We start from the raw sequence: 16611 nt of genomic DNA on the forward strand, positions 1-16611 counted from the left end.
AGCACCTTGTGGGCCATAGACCATTGTTGCGCATTGCTGTTTAAGTAGTAATAGTAGTGCCCTTAGCTATTGTACATCATAAGGAGGAGAGTTATTGCCACCTGCTAGGGATTTGGGGTGCTGGGAGTGATGCAAGTTGCAATATGTGGCCCACAAGCAAACCCAATGGCATGGAAGCTTTTGAAAAGGACAGCACACCATGGTGTAGATTTCAGCACTCACTATATTTCTCAATAGATGCAGTGGGTTCCAACAAACTCTCTGGATGTCTTTAAAAGTTCCTCATGGGACATTCCTTCCTGTAGTTGCACAATGTGCTGCACAGTACTCTCAAACACTGTGGCGGCGTCCGTGCTGCGATCCAAACTCGGCACCAGAGTTCTGAGGGTGTCGCAAGCGCACTTAATCCGGGCTCGACGCTTTCGTTCCACATCGTTATGGCGCGCTCGTCTGTCTTCTGGTACTTCTGCGCTAGACGCGCTGCTTGCTTCCGGTGATGTGCCTTTCTGATCACTTGCGGTCGTCGTAGTATCGCCAACATCGAAGCCGTCCAGGTTAAGGTAGACCGCATCCGCTTCGTAAACGACTTCAAATGTCGGGTCCATCGTCGCAGTACCAAGACCTTCGGCACCAGTCTCGCCCAGGGGCTGTATTACGTACGCTGCACCAACTTCATCAATATACTGCAATTGCTGATTACTGTCCATCGTGAAATTTCCTCGCGCACTGAATGAAGCCTCACTTTTGCTGCTGCCGTTGGGGTGTGCTGCTGCTGCTACAGCTTCCGGTTCTCACCAATGTGGTGTGCGTGAAATGTGATTAGTACCGGTCGGCATCCTGGCGGTCCCTGATCGCAGCTGCTAGGTGAAATCCCCTTTGCAGATCTTGCCATCGTCATGGCGCAAATGACTTGTCTGGTACCGACGTGAAACTGCTCAAGCAAAAAAAAAACCATATGGAAATTTATTAGTCTTATAAAAATTAGTATTGGTGCTATAGTTTCTCCTCTGGTTGTATCTGCATTTGTACTGGGCCGAAACAGAAACCGATACTATACCGATATGTCTTATAGGCTATGCATGGTACTGGCTGCACTTGTCAATGGGCCCTGCAAAACCGGTCGGTTGGTGGTTCTAGGTGAAATTCTAGAGGCCCGTGTGCTGTGCGATTCAGTGCACGTTAAAGAACTCCAGGTGGTCGGAATTTCCGGAGCCCTTCATTACGGCATTTCTCATAGCCTGAGTGGCATTGGGCCGTTAAACCCCCATAAACCAAACCAAACCTAGTTGTTATTCATTGCTTCGATCCTCATTCAGCTCAGGCTCTGATCTCAAAATCAACACATGCCGATCCTATGGCGCTTATGAGGCATTGCAGTAACGTAAAATTATTTGCCACATTAAGAATAAAGTACGCTGAGGCATACAGAAAAACTGCCGCCTGAAGTTCCAGAGGATCCGGCGCGCAACTACGTTTGAGTTTGACGCCACAAGCCGCGGTCAACGCGGTGCCGGCAGCGGAGGGAGAGGGACAAGTGCTCACATCGTGGAAGGAACACTTTTTTCTCTCTCCTCAAGCCAGAAAGAAAGCAAACAAGAAAGAAAATTGACCACCTAATAGGTTGCCCGCATGCCGCCTCTACAAGGTAGGACTGGGTAGAACCATATAATTATGCCGAGTAAACCTTTTTTTTCTTCTTTTTTGCGGTCTAGTGGCCAAAAGCGCATGTTGAGACCACAATATTACTTTTCATGTTACTAGCATACTTTTTTCAGTTAGCGACTGAGTATTATGTAGAATTTAGCGAAGTGTTAGCTAAAGCGTAGTCGAAGGAGGGCAACGTTGGGTATTTGTTTTGATTTTTTTAGATTGCTTCTGCGTGCGTCAGGTGTGAAGTTTGTCGCGGTGTGCGCTGCCGTGAATTCAAAGTTCTGCAAGACGCTTCTCGTGGATATCAACGTTCGAGTGCTAGTTCGGCTTTTAGTGAGGTTATAGTGCCTAGAATATACTGGCTAGTGTGCCGACCGTGGCCTTTCTTGTGGCACTGCGAGCGATGCATGCCGACGGCCGCCGCATGGAGCGCTGCAAGTCGGGAGGGTGCCGCCGAGCCGCAACGCTCTCGGAACATCGGCAAGTGGACTAGTGCATTTTTGCTTTTGTTCAGCTGTAATCGACCAAAGCTGTCATGGAGGCAGCTGACTATAGGTTTCAGGGTTTGTTTTGAGTCTCTGTCGAGGAGCTGCACATTTAGCACTTGTCGCTTGCGCGAAAGCTGCTGTGAAATTCAGCACAACTTCGTGTTTCGAAACACGAAACTTGTGCTGTACATAGATATCTTTTATATGTATATGAAGTACTTTTTCGGTAACATTTTCTCTAATAAAGTAGGCGAAACGCTTCGGTTAATTTTATTGGATTATATTTAGGTGCTCTCGCTGTGTACGTACTACATTTGCGAACGAGTAAGCACATGCAATGTGAATAACGCCGGAAACACAGTCGTGCAACACTCGTTTTTATTTGCGTGCAATATCAATCGCGGACATGTTACAGAAGTACAGCAAGCAAGGCCCATATGTGCACATGAGAAGCATTTATTGGCAGCGACGCAGTTTTAGAAACTTGTGCCGCTGCCTTTGCGCTTCCCTCTCTTTGTTGAGACCCTTGACAAAAAAACGAAACCTTAAGAGAACATAAAACTTTACAACGGTAGATAAAACTGCCTTTTCATGCTCTGAGCATCCAAGTTGAGGAAAAGACAGTGCCTGTAGCTGAATCGAAAATTCAACTAAACTCATTTCATGGAGCTTGTTTTTACTAAAAAACACAGTAAAGGCATCTTCCATGGCCTTTACAGCAGTTGACAAGCTCTGGCTGGGGTACACTAGGTCCCCATTGTCAAAATGGCTAGTAAAGTACGAAGCGGCGTCGACACTTGCTTGAGCTTTGCTTACACGTAGGCAGCCTGCACACTGTGGACAGCAGTTCTTAGCAATGATCTTTCTTGCCACGTAGCCTGTAGTGTAGTAGATCAAAGCACTGTGGCTCTTCTCTATGCATGATGCATGGTCACTGCTAGACACGACAGCTTGAACTACATCTTCAGCTTCACTGACGTTTCCGTGGTCAAGAAGGTCATCTATTTTGTCTGAAAGGAACTTACTCGTAGTTTCACACACCTCCTTTGGGCTCAGCAGTGCTTTGATTACGTCTGGGGTGCAGTTCACTCCTCTAGGTGGCTTTGCCAGGTTGTAGAATGCGAGTAAATTCACAGTCATCAGAAACTGTGACATTGTCGGATGGTCGTTACAGCCAGACGATTGTCTAATTATACCAAAAAGGTTTTCAAGCTTATCCTGGCTTAATCTGGATCTTAAAAGATACTTGAAACCCACAGGCGACGTCAGGTAGGACAACAAGCCAAGTGTACTCTTGACGGTAACCCTTAGCCCAGCAAACGTGCTTTCTGTAAGAAAACCACCACCAGATCTTGAAAACATTATGCGCGTCAACCCCCAAAAGTTCTGGAATCTGGTCACCCCGTGCAAAAGCCGTACTCAAAATATTTCTTTGGTTAACCATGATGGCTTACATGTTCCTGATATTGAGCGCGCAGATGTCATGAATTCATAATTCTCCTCCGTGTTCACCCACGAACCTGCACTTGGTGTTCCCCCAATGCCTGCCACTGATTTTTCCCAAATGCCACCAGTTTTTATAACCCATGAGGGTATCGCTAAACTCATCGACAACCTTAAGTTGTCAAGCACTCCTGGGCCAGACAACATAACTGCCAAAATATTGAAGGGCACCGTGAGCATTTCTAGCCGTATTTTGCACATTATTTTTCAGCAGTCTGTTTCAAACGGCGAAATACCAAATGATTGGAAAACTAGTAAAGTAACCCCAGTATTTAAGGCAGGCAATCGATCCGATCCTTCTAATTACCGCCCAATTTCATTAACATCTATTCCATGCAAGCTACTGGAGCACATTTTATATTCACAGATCGCATCACACCTCGACAATAACGCTGTCTTTTATGAAAAACAGCATGGTTTTAGATCAGGCCATTCTTGCGAGTCCCAGCTTTTTGAATTCATCACAGACCTTCACTTAAACTTAGATTCTTCCTTCCAAACTGACGTCATTTACCTAGACTTCCCCACAGCCTTCGATCGCGTTCCACATCAGCGTTTAATGGCAAAACTGTCCTGTCTCCACATTAACCCTTTCATCTTGTCATGGATTGACTGCTTTCTCCACAAACGCTCACAATATACAGTAATAGAGAACCACAGATCGCAAAATACTACAGTCATCTCTGGTGTCCCCCAGGGATCGGTGCTGGGACCACTCCTTTTTCTGATATTTATAAATGAACTTCCTAATGCCATATCATCTTGTATCCGCCTCTTCGCAGACGATTGCGTCCTTTACCGCCGCATATCTACTCCCGATGATCACACTCTGCTTCAACGCGACCTAAGTCTCATAGAAACCTGGTGTACGTCATGGCTTATGCAACTGAACATTTCCAAATGTAAGTTCATGCATGTATCAAGAAAGCGAAATAACCTCAGCTATCCGTATTCATTAAATACTACACCACTCTCTGAAACAGAATCATACAGGTATCTTGGAATCATCGTGAACAACAAACTAACATGGTCTGAGCACATTGCTAAACTTTGTACAGATGCTTCCAAGTTGCTTGGGTTTATCAGACGATCCCTCGCTTTTTCACCCCGTTCTATCCATCAACTTGCCTATGTAACATTCATCCGTTCGAAACTCGAATATGCCTCGGCGATCTGGAATCCCCATCAGAAATATCTAATCGATCAGCTTGAAGCCATCCAAAATCGCGCAGCCCGTTTTATCACATCGCAGTATGACAGACGACACAGTATAACTCTTATCAAGGCATCCCTTGATCTTCAACCCCTGGCACTTCGGGGTAAAATTTCACAGCTTTGCCTATTTCACAAATTGTACCATACCTTCCCACAGCTAAGAAATTCTGTATTACACCTGCCGCTTCGCACCTCACGCCGACTTTTCAATTCTTTAAGTTTGCAGCGCATACATGGCTTCACAAACTCATTTAATAAATCCTTTTTACCCAGCTCCATTGCATTGTGGAATGACTTACCCGATTCCATAGTTACTGAAGTAGAACCTAATAAATTCAGGCACTTATTAACAGCACATTTTAAGGGCTGAGATATTTTGCCGTGTTTTTGAATGTGTGTACGTCTGTTTTTTGTTTTTTCCAAGTTGTTCTTGAGCCGCTGTTTTTATGAGTGTTGATGCTTGTAATGATGTTAATGTTTAACAAGAATCCTGCACTTTGTATTGATTTTTGTTGTACCATTGTATATGTAACGACTACTCCCCCCCTTATGTAATGCCCTAAACCAAGGGCCTTTAAGGGTAAATAAATGATGATGATGATGATGCAGTTTGCTTCCATTCCTGCAGATACTCTAGGAAGCCTTTCAGAAATTGCACATTTGGACTGTCAGGCTTGAGTGCCTTCTCGCTTGTTCGTGATGTCATAACACGAATCAGGCGATTCATTTCTTTTACGAAATCTACTGTCGGCTGCACGGTCCTATGTGAGGCTTCAATGTGTTCTCTATAAATGAAAAGTCCTTTGATGACCTGGTCGCTGAAGAGCTGAAATGCGATGTCCACTTTCATTTTTTCTAAGCAGTTTGGCTTAAGGTGTGCATTTGTCAGGCTTGGCATAACTTTCAGTGTAACATTTTCTCGATCCGCTTCAAAGGCTGCTAGTACAATACCAATGTGAACATGCCCAGCTGGTGTCAGGTATCATTTTCCAACAAATCCATTTCTCACATTCTTCAGGTGTGGAAAATCTGACAAAAAATAGAGCTGCCTTTTAGGATCCACTGGGTGTTTGGTGCTGCTCCGAACGTGGCTTGGAGAACCTTTGAAAAAAAAAACAACTTGCGATCAGTTTCTTCATCACAATATTTAAACATTAGAAACATGAAATCTGCACTAGCACCATGCACACTCTAAACAACCTTGCATTTTGCGTGAAATTGCAGCCTTACCCTGTATTCCAAACAGCCGCCACATGCTCCTATTCCAGCTGGCACCGTCGCATGTTATGCAATCCACGCACAGACCAGCCTTTTCCGCAAGGACTGTGGTTTCCAAAATGATTTTCGCCAGTGCTGGGGCCTTCACATTGCCCTTTGAGGCAAAAACACCGAGGATTTGCGTCCATTTTCCTGCGGAAAGGTAATCTCTCAAATGTACGTGCGTTTTACGTATAAAGTTGCGAACTGTAACCAAGAGAAAAAAAAAAGTTTACCAGTAAATGGCTGAAACAGCACTATCATCCCATGGTCTGCCAGCACATTCTTCTGGTCAGCAGGTGTATGACCTCTAAGGAGGTCAACAAAGCCTTCAATATCACCTGAATTGTAAAAAAAAAGCACAGGAAAAACGCCTTGTTTTATGCGCAGACATCTCTCAACACAGATCAGAATATGGCAAAGGTGCTAAACCAGCATAAAAAGAAACACGTGCTAAAAGACGACGATCGAATATTACCAGAGCACTGCACGGCTCGAGCAATATTGTAGTGCTTAGCAGAACATTGTATTTTTCTCATACTGTAAAAGCTCGCTCATTCGTGCTTCAGTGGACCGGAAAAAATGTTCGCATAGTCTGAAATTAAGTCGAACTATCGAATGACCCCGAAAAAAAAAACTGACAAGAACCGCTTGCATCGCGGTAAATTTATTTGGTGAAAGACTTGGCAGTAGTTGCTTGTTATTTTAGATGAGAACGGCGCAACAATCACTATTTTTAGCGGTGGAGCTCTGCCGCTAGTGCATCGCACGCCGCAAGCGCGGAAGATTCACGGGCGATGAATACGGCATTGCTCAGCAGCTCCGAAGCGGCAAGAAAAAAATGTGGATAGGGAAGATTAGCGAAACAGCCAACCAACGCTATAAACGGTGCGTAGCTGGGTTTGGCTGGCTGGCTAGTGTGGTTGGGCGTACGTTTCAGAAAAGCAAAATCGAAACTATCAGTGTGTCCGCCATCACGCCTGCCGTTCAGCGGAAGTCAGGTGCGCGAGTGATTCTGGAGCACAGAATTCAGCTTTGAGGGCGGCTATTTGGACGACCGCTTGCCGAACCGATACCTGTATGTACACAACCTCCTCTGGGAGCCCGTTCGAATTAACCGGTGCGAGACCCGTAGCTTCCGAAACAGCGAGCGTGCAACGCCATAGACTTGCATAGTGTTGGCCGGGACTGCGCCGGCAGTTCTAATTATGCGGATTTTCGCATTGCGGGGTTTGAATCAAAAGAGCTTTTACCGTATACACAGAACGGTCCAAGAATTCATTGCAGTTATACTCACCAACTGATTTCACATTTAGGTGCTCCGAAAGCTTTATTTCGTCAATGACGAGGCCACCGTGACGACTGTAAGCATCCATGGTCTTTGTTTTTTCATTTAGGGCATCGAAGGCCTTTGTACTGAGGCCAAAGCCACCCTTGAAGCGCTGTAGGTACTTTTTCAGGCAAGTTCGTCCTGGCAGAACCATAATAGACTGTCTGCGGAAATGTTCATACAACTTCGGGCTTCGCATCCTCATCAGCATACATTCTAAAATCCACTCATCATCGTATCGCATTCCCTTGTGTGATTTTCGCCTTGCAGCAAGGAAACAACTCTTTACAACCAGCTGGTGCTTTGAGGGAAGAGATTTAATTTTGCTGTTAAATGTCTCTTCACTAAGAGCCTCAGTTCGCTCTTTCATGTGAGCCACCTGTACCCTTGCATTTGCCAATTTTTTCTCGGTTCTTGACAGGCTTCGAGAAATGTTCCTGCACTGTTTCTTTTCATCAGATTTTCTGGCAATTTCACTTGTGCTTTTTTTTCTGCACGCTTGGTTTTGAGCCAGAATCCTTTGGTACTTGCAGAAAGCGCAGGATTCTCCTTCAGACCTCACAGATAATGAACACTTCTCAGAAAAAATCATGCCTTTGTAGGAGGCGTGCTTTCCTGAGGCCGGCTTTATGCCGCATCCATCAAAAAGATTTGTCAAGGCAACTTCCTTGATCAAAGTTTCGGCCTCTTCGCAAGTTGTGACGATGTGTTTTGACTTTTCCCTTCCCCTGAGGTAAACCGTGGCTACCACTGATTGTACATCAAGTAATGGCTTTGCAAATGCTACCATCTTTTCAATGAAGAGGTTAGCGAAGTTATTTTTTTCAGCCTCACAATAGGCGTACGCTAATGAATCGACTGTCACGGATGGCACTTTCATCCATGTCACTGAAATAGCGACGTTGGAGAATGGATGGAGACGATCGTTGGTTGTTCGTGGTCGTTCGTCACCAGCATTTTGCGCTTCGCCAGCGCTTCCTTCTGCAGAAACACAGCGTGGGGTGGTGCACCTTTCAGTTACTGCAGCTCCGCTGTTGGTGTCAGATGCTTCCATGCTCACCGATTCAGCATTATCAATGCCCGAGCACAACTCCGTCGGCTTCCGACGCAGCACGCCTGTGACGCTTTGCTGGAGGCTCTTGCTGGCACAGATTTCTAGCTTTTCTTTTAGCTGACACTTTAGGCAGAATGTGTTCTGGGTAATGCGTGAATATCGAAGGCACGGCGTCGGGTTTCAGGCTCGGTTTATCGCGGGGAAGCTCGCTGGTAACACCATTTACGCTGACACTGAATGTGCGCTCGATACAACTGCTCTCAAAATGTTTCTCGCAAACCACAGCAGCTGGCGTCAGCCTTCTGTCCTCTCTTTTGATGTTTCTTTCCCATTCTGCAAGCCGCGTAGCATCAGATGGTGCATTAAACATGGAAACACGTTCCTTGTTCGAGCGGTAACCGCTTTTACACTTTGGCACAAAGCAAGTCTTCTCTTTGCACTGTCGCTTTGGCTTTGACATCTTTTTTGTGCAGTCACATGTAGCTCGTTTAGTGGTGGACACGGGAAAAAAACAATCGAGAGCTCAGTGCATGATTTGACTACACGGTGAAAGCACGCAGAACGGATACACGCACGCACAGAACGCGCGCACAAAACCGGCGAAATCACCACAGAACTGCTCGGAGGAGCGGATGCGTCGACTTTCATGTGCAAGGAGCCACACAGGACTACACTGCACCTCAGTCAACAAAATTTCGTGCACAAGCAGGTTAATCGCGCACGCACAAGGCCAGGTCGCTGCCTTCCGAAGCGAGAAAACCGCGTCGTCTGCTGCGGCAGCACCCTCCCGACAAGCAGCGCCCTCTGCCGCCATCGGTGGGCTTTCATTGCAAACGGTGCCACCTGCTCCCATTGCGCAGCGCTGGCGCTCGGCACACTAGCCAGTATATTCTAGGCACTACAGTATTGTGCGTTTTTATCGCTGACACTTTCAAAAAATTTCCCCGCCTCAACCGCTGGCTCGTTTGCGGTGAAACTACACACACAGCTTGCGTATTATGGTAACTTTTGTATCGTAGCAAGTTTGACAACGGTACTTACTTAGTTGAGCCGTGCATGGTGCGAAAACATAACCGTCTACGTAGAGATCGGCAACCAGAACCCGCAGACGACGCTTTTTCGCTAAAGGGCGGCAGTGGCGCCATCTGTTTGCGATAGCGCAAAGCGTCACAAGGCCGTCGAGGAGAGCCTAGTCGGCCTAGTGCGACGCTTTCCGCTGCCGAAAACAGATGGCGCCACTGCCGGTTCTCAGCGAAAAAGCGTCGTCCGGGTTTTGGCTCGCCGATCTCTCGTAGACGCTTACGTTTTCGCATCATGTGCGCCTTCAAGAGAGACAATGTACTGGCAATAGTGACTCTCAGTCCTGTCGCCGTGGTATCATTCAGAAACCCACCATTGTTAACTATAGTACCCACTTCCCATTTGTTCAAATAAACAAGAAATTCCTCTAAAGCTGCAGAAGCGGGCCTCAAAGCTTCTGCAGGAAATCTTGATGTCATTGCTGTGATCAGCTTGTTGTTCTTCCTGCAGAAAGAAAAAGCCAAAAGCAAAAATATTCATTAAGTTTGCTCAATTAGGGTCGTTGGTGTACAATCGCGCATCATATATGCCACTTACCTGAAGAACTTTTCCGTGGCCACTAAGTTGCTGCATTTTCTTTTAACTTCTTTCTTGTAGAAAGACATGGCTCTCAGGATATTTGTTCCGAAAAGTTGAAAAGCATACGATACCCTCATCTTTTCAAATGAGTTGGGGCTCAGGTGTGCTTCGGTAAAGCCTCGCATGGCCTTCAGTGTGCGGTCAGGGGAGTCCAGAAGAAATTCCTCTCGAATGGGCCGCACCGTCGCTTAAGAGAGAGCATTAGATAGGCATCAATGTAAACATCCCGAGATTAATACCTTATGATTGGCCTAATTCATTGCCGATTGAGAAAAAGGAAATGTACACAGCATTAAAGGAAAGAGAGTAGCAGTGTGCTCATATCTTGTTTGTCCTATTGTTTAGGTAATTATAGCAAGTTATGATAAACTTATTAAAACACATGATCATCCACATATCCTTCCTTCTGGAGTGATGACTCCCGTCTTCGGTAGGCCATTCCTCAGGCATTTTATGAGGTGAGGAAAATCGGATATGAAGTGCAGCTTTCTCTCGGCATCAACTGGGTGGTCCACTTTGCAGGTAATATTCTTTGATGATGCAGACACCCCAGCCAGCCTCCACATCCTTCTATTCCACGTGGCGCCATCACACGTGATATGGTCTACGAACAGGCCAGCTTTCTGCACAATAATGACGGCCTCAATCATCATCTTTAACAAAATGTCTCCTTTGCCATTCCCTTTAGTCGCAAAGACGCCGACAATCTGACTCCATTTCCCCACAAAAGGCACAAACATAATTATCATTCCGTGGTCACATTGCTGGTACCTCTCTTCTGGTTTTGTGAAGTCACCTAGGTCGACGAAGCCTTGAATCTGACCGGACGACGAAAAGCTGAATTGCTCGGAGAGCTTGACCTCATCTACGAGGAGTCCTCCATGTTTTTGATACTCGGACATAGTTGACGTCTTCATTTTCAGAATATTCATTGCTGTCATATTAAATCCAAACGCTGACCTGTATGACTTTATATATTTCTTAAGTGTCGTCTTGCTTGGCAAGACCAAGATCTCATGTTTGCGAATGTGGTCATACAAGTGAGGGCTCTTCAGCTTCATTAAAATGCATTCAAGAAGCCAGTCCCGTGCATACTTCATACTCTTCCTGCTCGCCCTCTTTGATGCTTTGAAACACTGTCGCACACTTGCCTGCTGTTTTGGAGGAAGGCGCATTAGGCTTTTTTCCAGCACCTCATCTTCAATGGTGGCATTTTTTGCTCTCATTTCTTCAAGCTGCTCCTCCATTCCAAGTAACTTGGTTTTCATGCGGCGATTTCTCTCCCGGAGAATCCGCAGCCTAGCAACAGGCGTCCTCTGCTGCTTCCTACGATTTACATCGCTTCTTCGAGTGAGCAAGGCCTTCCTCAAGTACTTGCATGATATACAGGCTAATCCTGCAATGGGTTGAAAAAAATACTCATCCATCACTGCACATATCAGCTTTAAATGACATTCACTGGGCTCTTTTGCTGTTAAGAACACTGATGTGTAAATCAGTCAACAAAAAAATTCAGAATACACAAGAAAAGCAACCATAGTGCTGACAACTGAGCGAACGAAATAAATGAACGAGACAAAAAAAGTGTCCAAATATTATGCATTATAAATTTAAGGTTTGTTAGAGCATAACCCAAGCGTCTAGTTTTCTACTAGAAATTTAGGAATAAAACATTTATAGCTGCACACTGACACACAACGACTAAGTAAATTTTCGCTTACTCACCTGCTTCATTTAGAATTCCTTTGCACTTGCAGCTCTGGACGAGTCCATCTGCAACAGTCATTTGTTGCTTCAGACCGTCGGTGATGGGCACAGCTTCAAAATCTAACTTGCCTGCTCCCTTGCAGACTTGTAAAGAATGTGCGCCATCCAGCACCTACTTGGCCTCATCCATCTTCCACGACGCACTTTCTGATACTAGTTTCTTTCGTAAGTACGTGCGACAAATCACTTCCCTAGGGCTCTCGGCGTAGTTCATAAGCACAGTCTTCTCAACGCTAACAGTGTTTTTCTCGCTATCCAACAAAGCCAAAACATACCCAACGCCATCGTAGTTCTGAAACGTGTGCAGTGCCCAGTGGTCAGTGGGTTTGGCAACTTCACTCAGCTCAAAGGCGCGATTTTCAGCATCGTCACGTACGTACACAGTTTCACTGCACGGGAGGTCTTCTTCCAGGCACCGCTTTTCTGTCGGGTCGAAGCGGAGATGTGAGGCATCTCTCTTCCTCATGGGGCGCTCTCGCGATAAATTTTTTTAAAGATACGCGGGGAGATTAGGCAAAATTGTGGGCACTGCGGCTGTCGAGAGCGAGGGCTTCCCGCGTGGTGTACGTACCTCCTTGCCTTCTATCACATGCACGTAGTCTCTCAGTATATATCTTTCATCGAAATGTAGCTCGCACACTGCGTCAGTGATTTCCAGCAGCTTGTCCTTGCGATGTAGATTCCGCTCCCACGTGCGTCGCATTTCTTCATCGTCGGGGACACTTAATATCCTGCTGTACCCAGTCTTACAACCAGGCGCATAACAATAGCTCTTTCGCCGAGGTCTCCCCATCACAAGATTCGATAAATCAGCGCTGCGTTCAGTACACGCCACCAACAAAGCAAACACTCGGGAGTCTGAGCCTGTGCGAACGCGGGCGGCTGGGACGCAGCTTCAGGCGAAAGGAGCAGTGGCGCCACCACGCGGCGGCGGAAAATTTCCGTGCGTTTCGCCTCGCCGGCGCTGCCTCCAACCGCTCGCCCTCGCCCCACTAGTAGCGGGAAAACGCGCAACGCAGAACGTTTTCCGCGCGCCGCTTCCCGCACAAGCCGGTTTTTCTCCCGCGGACAGCCTGCTGTGCCGTCCCGCAGAGCGATGGGTTCGGTACCTATTTTTCCCGTGCCGCTGACGAGAACAGCCAATGGGCGCCGACCGTGACGTCGGTCCCAGTTCAGTGACCCCGTCGGCGGAGGCTGCGCGCGTCCGGCCGGCCGGCCGGGCACTCGGCGGCTGCTTTGCCAGCATGAACATGCGACTTGAGACGGTGCAGAAGCAGCGAACAAACAAGTAATAAGTACGTTTACCGTAGCCAACAGCTCATCGCTCGAACCAGTCATCCTCAAGACAAAAAGGGCGACGGGAGGGGAGCTAGCAGACAATCAAGACGACGACGCGAGAAAAGGGTGCGCTTTGCAGTCTTCTCTAGTGTCACGTGACTATCCCCTTCTCTTTCTGCTCGTTCGGGTCCTCCCTCAGCGCCTCCTCTCTCCACATTCCAAGACAACGGCAGCGTGAAAACGCGCGCAGTGTGAAGGCGCGCTCACACTGGCGGGAAGCTTCCCGCGCCGGCACAGCGTCAACGTCGACGCTGCCTCGCAGCTCCTCGGAATGACGCTCACACTACGCGCGTTTTCTCGCTGCGGTTGTCTTGGAATGTGGAGAGAGGAGGCGCTGAGGGAGGACCCGAACGAGCAGAAAGAGAAGGGGATAGTCACGTGACACTAGAGAAGACTGGAAAGCGCACCCTGCTAGCTCCCCTCCCGTCGCCCTGGCAAAGCAGCCGCCGAGTGCCCCGGCCGGCCGGGGCCGGCCGGCCGGACGCGCGCAGCCTCCGCCGACGGGGTCACTGAACTGGGACCGACGTCACGGTTCACGGTCGGCGCCCATTGGCTGTCCTTAATCACCGGCACGGGAAAAATAGGTACCGAACCCATCGCTCCGCGGGACGGGAGAGCAGGCTGTCCGCGGGAGAAAAACCCGCTTGGGCGGGAAGCGGCACGCGGGAAACGCCCGGCGTTGCGCGTTTTCCCGCTAATGTGAGCGCCCCTTGAGAGTCATTCTGAGGAGCCGCGAGGCAGCGTCGACGTTGACGCTGTGCCGCTGCGGGAAGCTTCCCGCTAGTGTGAGCGCGCCTGTACCTATTTTTCCCGTGCCGCTGACGAGAACAGCCAATGGGCGCCGACCGTGAACCGTGACGTCGGTCCCAGTTCAGTGACCCCGTCGGCGGAGGCGGAGGCTGCGCGCGCCCGGCCGGCCGGGCACTCGGCGGCTGCTTTGCCAGCATGGACATGCGGCTTGAGATGGTGCAAAAGCGACGGTGCAGAAGCAGCGAACAAACAAGTATAAGTACTTAATAGGGTGGAACTTTGGGCTTGTTGGTGCGTCACTTTTGAAAAAGACATAGCGCTTGAAGACAGGGCGCCCGTCTCGGCTGCGGGAGGTGGATGGTTCGAAACCCACCGCCAGGCACCCACCGGTAAAAATGGGTACAAGCGTCCCCCGGCCTGGCGCCCGGCTTTCTTTAGGGGAGTTCGCTTGGGAGAAGCTTCGTAAACCCCGCTGCGCCCCTCGCGGGCGAAGCCCCAGTCGCGGACAACCTCGCAGCCTGCTAAAGGTGATGCCCCTTCGGCCAACGTGGCTCGAATCTTCACCGGCAGCAGTCTCTGCACTGTCCTGTCTTCATGCGCTGTCTTTTTCAAAAGTATGAGTACGTTTACCATAGCCAACAGCTCATCGTTCGAACCAGCCACCCTCGTGACAAAAAGGGCGACGGGAGGAGAGCTAGCAGACGATCAAGACGACGACGCGAGAAAAGGGCGCGCTTTCCAGTCTTCTCTGGTGTCACGTGACTATCCCCTTCTCTTTCTGCTCGTTCGGGGCCTCCCTCAGCGCCTCCTCTCTCTACATTCCAAGACAACCGCAGCGAGAAAACGCGCGCAGTGTGAGCGTCATTCCGAGGAGCTGCGAGGCAGCGTCGACGTTGACGCTGTGCCGCTGCGGTAAGCTTCCCGCTAGTGTGAGCGCGCCTGTACACTCTAGTACACTCTAGCTGCGGACGGCAGCGAAAACGAAGGAACTCGCTAGGCTGGAAAACAAAAAAAGTAAATTTTGGCCGACAAAAGGGGGCGGGTTCATTACGCGAGTAATTAAATACGGTAGTTCCGGGTTTCGGAGGCTGCGCGGAAAAGAGGGTAGGCAGCCGCCACCGCGTTCGCCAACCCGTGCCCTCCCACGCCGCCGGCCGCAGCGCCGGTGATGGCGCCATTTAGGCTTTACCCACTCTTCCACGGTTTTATCTGGTTCCATCTTCTGTCCCCGTTTAGCACGTGCGCAGCCTCTAAGTACGCGGAGGCGCTTTTTTTTTTGGCCACGTGCTGTGTGCCAAGCCGCCCAGACGGGGTGGCGCGTAGTTCGAATTATCCATAGCGGAACCGACTCGCTTTCGAATTAACGGGCTTTTTTTATACACAGATCTTTATGGAGCTTGGCCGGACCAAGTAGTGTAGTTCGAATTATCTGAAAATTCGAATTATCGAGGTTCAAATTAACGAGCTTTCACTGTATATGGCGACAGGTTCTTTCACTGGTAGTTTTGGCATTGTCGCATGGGACCATGTCCGATGCATCAAAGAACTCGTCATCGTCACTGTCATTAGATAAGAGCTCACTCGCTTCTGGTCATGGCTCCGTTACATCCTCTGTATTGATGGTGGTGTGTTCTTCGGAGTTTCAATCCTTGGGACCGGTGGCTGCATTGCCATCGCAGTCAACGGGTTTGATCCGGTTAATGTTGGCGATGTCACGACGTCCGCGTCGATTTTCTACTTCCCAATCGTTTTCTGCGGTTTGTCTCATGAGGTGGAAGGGACCATGGTACGGGCGCAGAAATTTTGACGTGCAGCCTCGCTTGGATGTAGGCATACGTACAGGTGCGGACAGAAGTAAACGGAGCGCGCCGCACAAGAAAGAACTGCATCAGCGCCGCCTAGCCAAACCAGACGTAAGCTCAAAATCGCGACGCGCATATGCAAGCCCCCTACCGGTGCAACCCTCTCATTGCTCCACTTGCCTCGCATTCGGCCGGCGTCAGGGTAGCACTGATGATGATTACGGTCGGATTGTTACGCCCTTTGTAGGGAGTCGGCATTTCGGAACGCACAGACACTGCCTTTATGCCGCAAATCCCATGGGGGCGGCGCCACTATTATGCCGTTTCATCTGAGACAGCTGTAAGCGCGTTTCTATTGCAAATAGCACGCGTCCTTCGAACTTTAGTTGCCTCTGGGATTCATTTCCGTCTCGCTATCGACTAAATATACTCAAAACACTCGATCCACCACTGCAGTTTCGGGTTCTTTTAGTACAATTACCTTTCATTCTCGGCTTGCTCCTACGAGGAACCGATGGAGCGGCAAAGCATGCGCCCTGTGTCTTTCCTGCAGCACATTGCTCCTGCATTGGAGCCGGGTCTAGGAAGTCATCTTAAAATAAGACGAAGCCGCCGCTCTTGGTGCTCTTTGCAGCGCGATTCAGCTTCGCAAGGATAGTGACTGCTTCCAAATTTGCTGGATGCAGCTGCTGAGTTGCCACGCCTATATTGTCAAACAAACCAATGTCTATATGTAACCAGTAGCAGTGAAATAATACAGCTCGCACAAAAGAGTTAGGATCGCTTGCCGGTGTCTGT

General features: G+C 48.7%; 2 protein-coding genes across 2 annotated transcripts in view; one reads left to right on the forward strand and one right to left on the reverse strand.

Annotated features, from left to right (window-relative positions):
• LOC144115281 (uncharacterized) overlaps window positions 1–16611 on the forward strand; it is a 78491-nt gene that overhangs the window by 42736 nt on the left and 19144 nt on the right. The window lies entirely within an intron of this gene.
• LOC144116446 (uncharacterized) lies at window positions 5839–9601 on the reverse strand. The gene is made up of 4 exons (XM_077651179.1): window positions 7411–9601; window positions 6350–6454; window positions 6087–6266; window positions 5839–5957 (listed from the first exon to the last, which is right to left on the reverse strand). The coding sequence occupies exons 1-4, from the start codon at window positions 8495–8497 to the stop codon at window positions 5839–5841; spliced, it is 1491 nt and encodes a 496-aa protein (XP_077507305.1). The 5' UTR covers window positions 8498–9601.

This window comes from Amblyomma americanum, chromosome 1, assembly GCF_052857255.1.
Source record: "Amblyomma americanum isolate KBUSLIRL-KWMA chromosome 1, ASM5285725v1, whole genome shotgun sequence".
Classification (NCBI taxonomy): domain Eukaryota; kingdom Metazoa; phylum Arthropoda; class Arachnida; order Ixodida; family Ixodidae; genus Amblyomma; species Amblyomma americanum.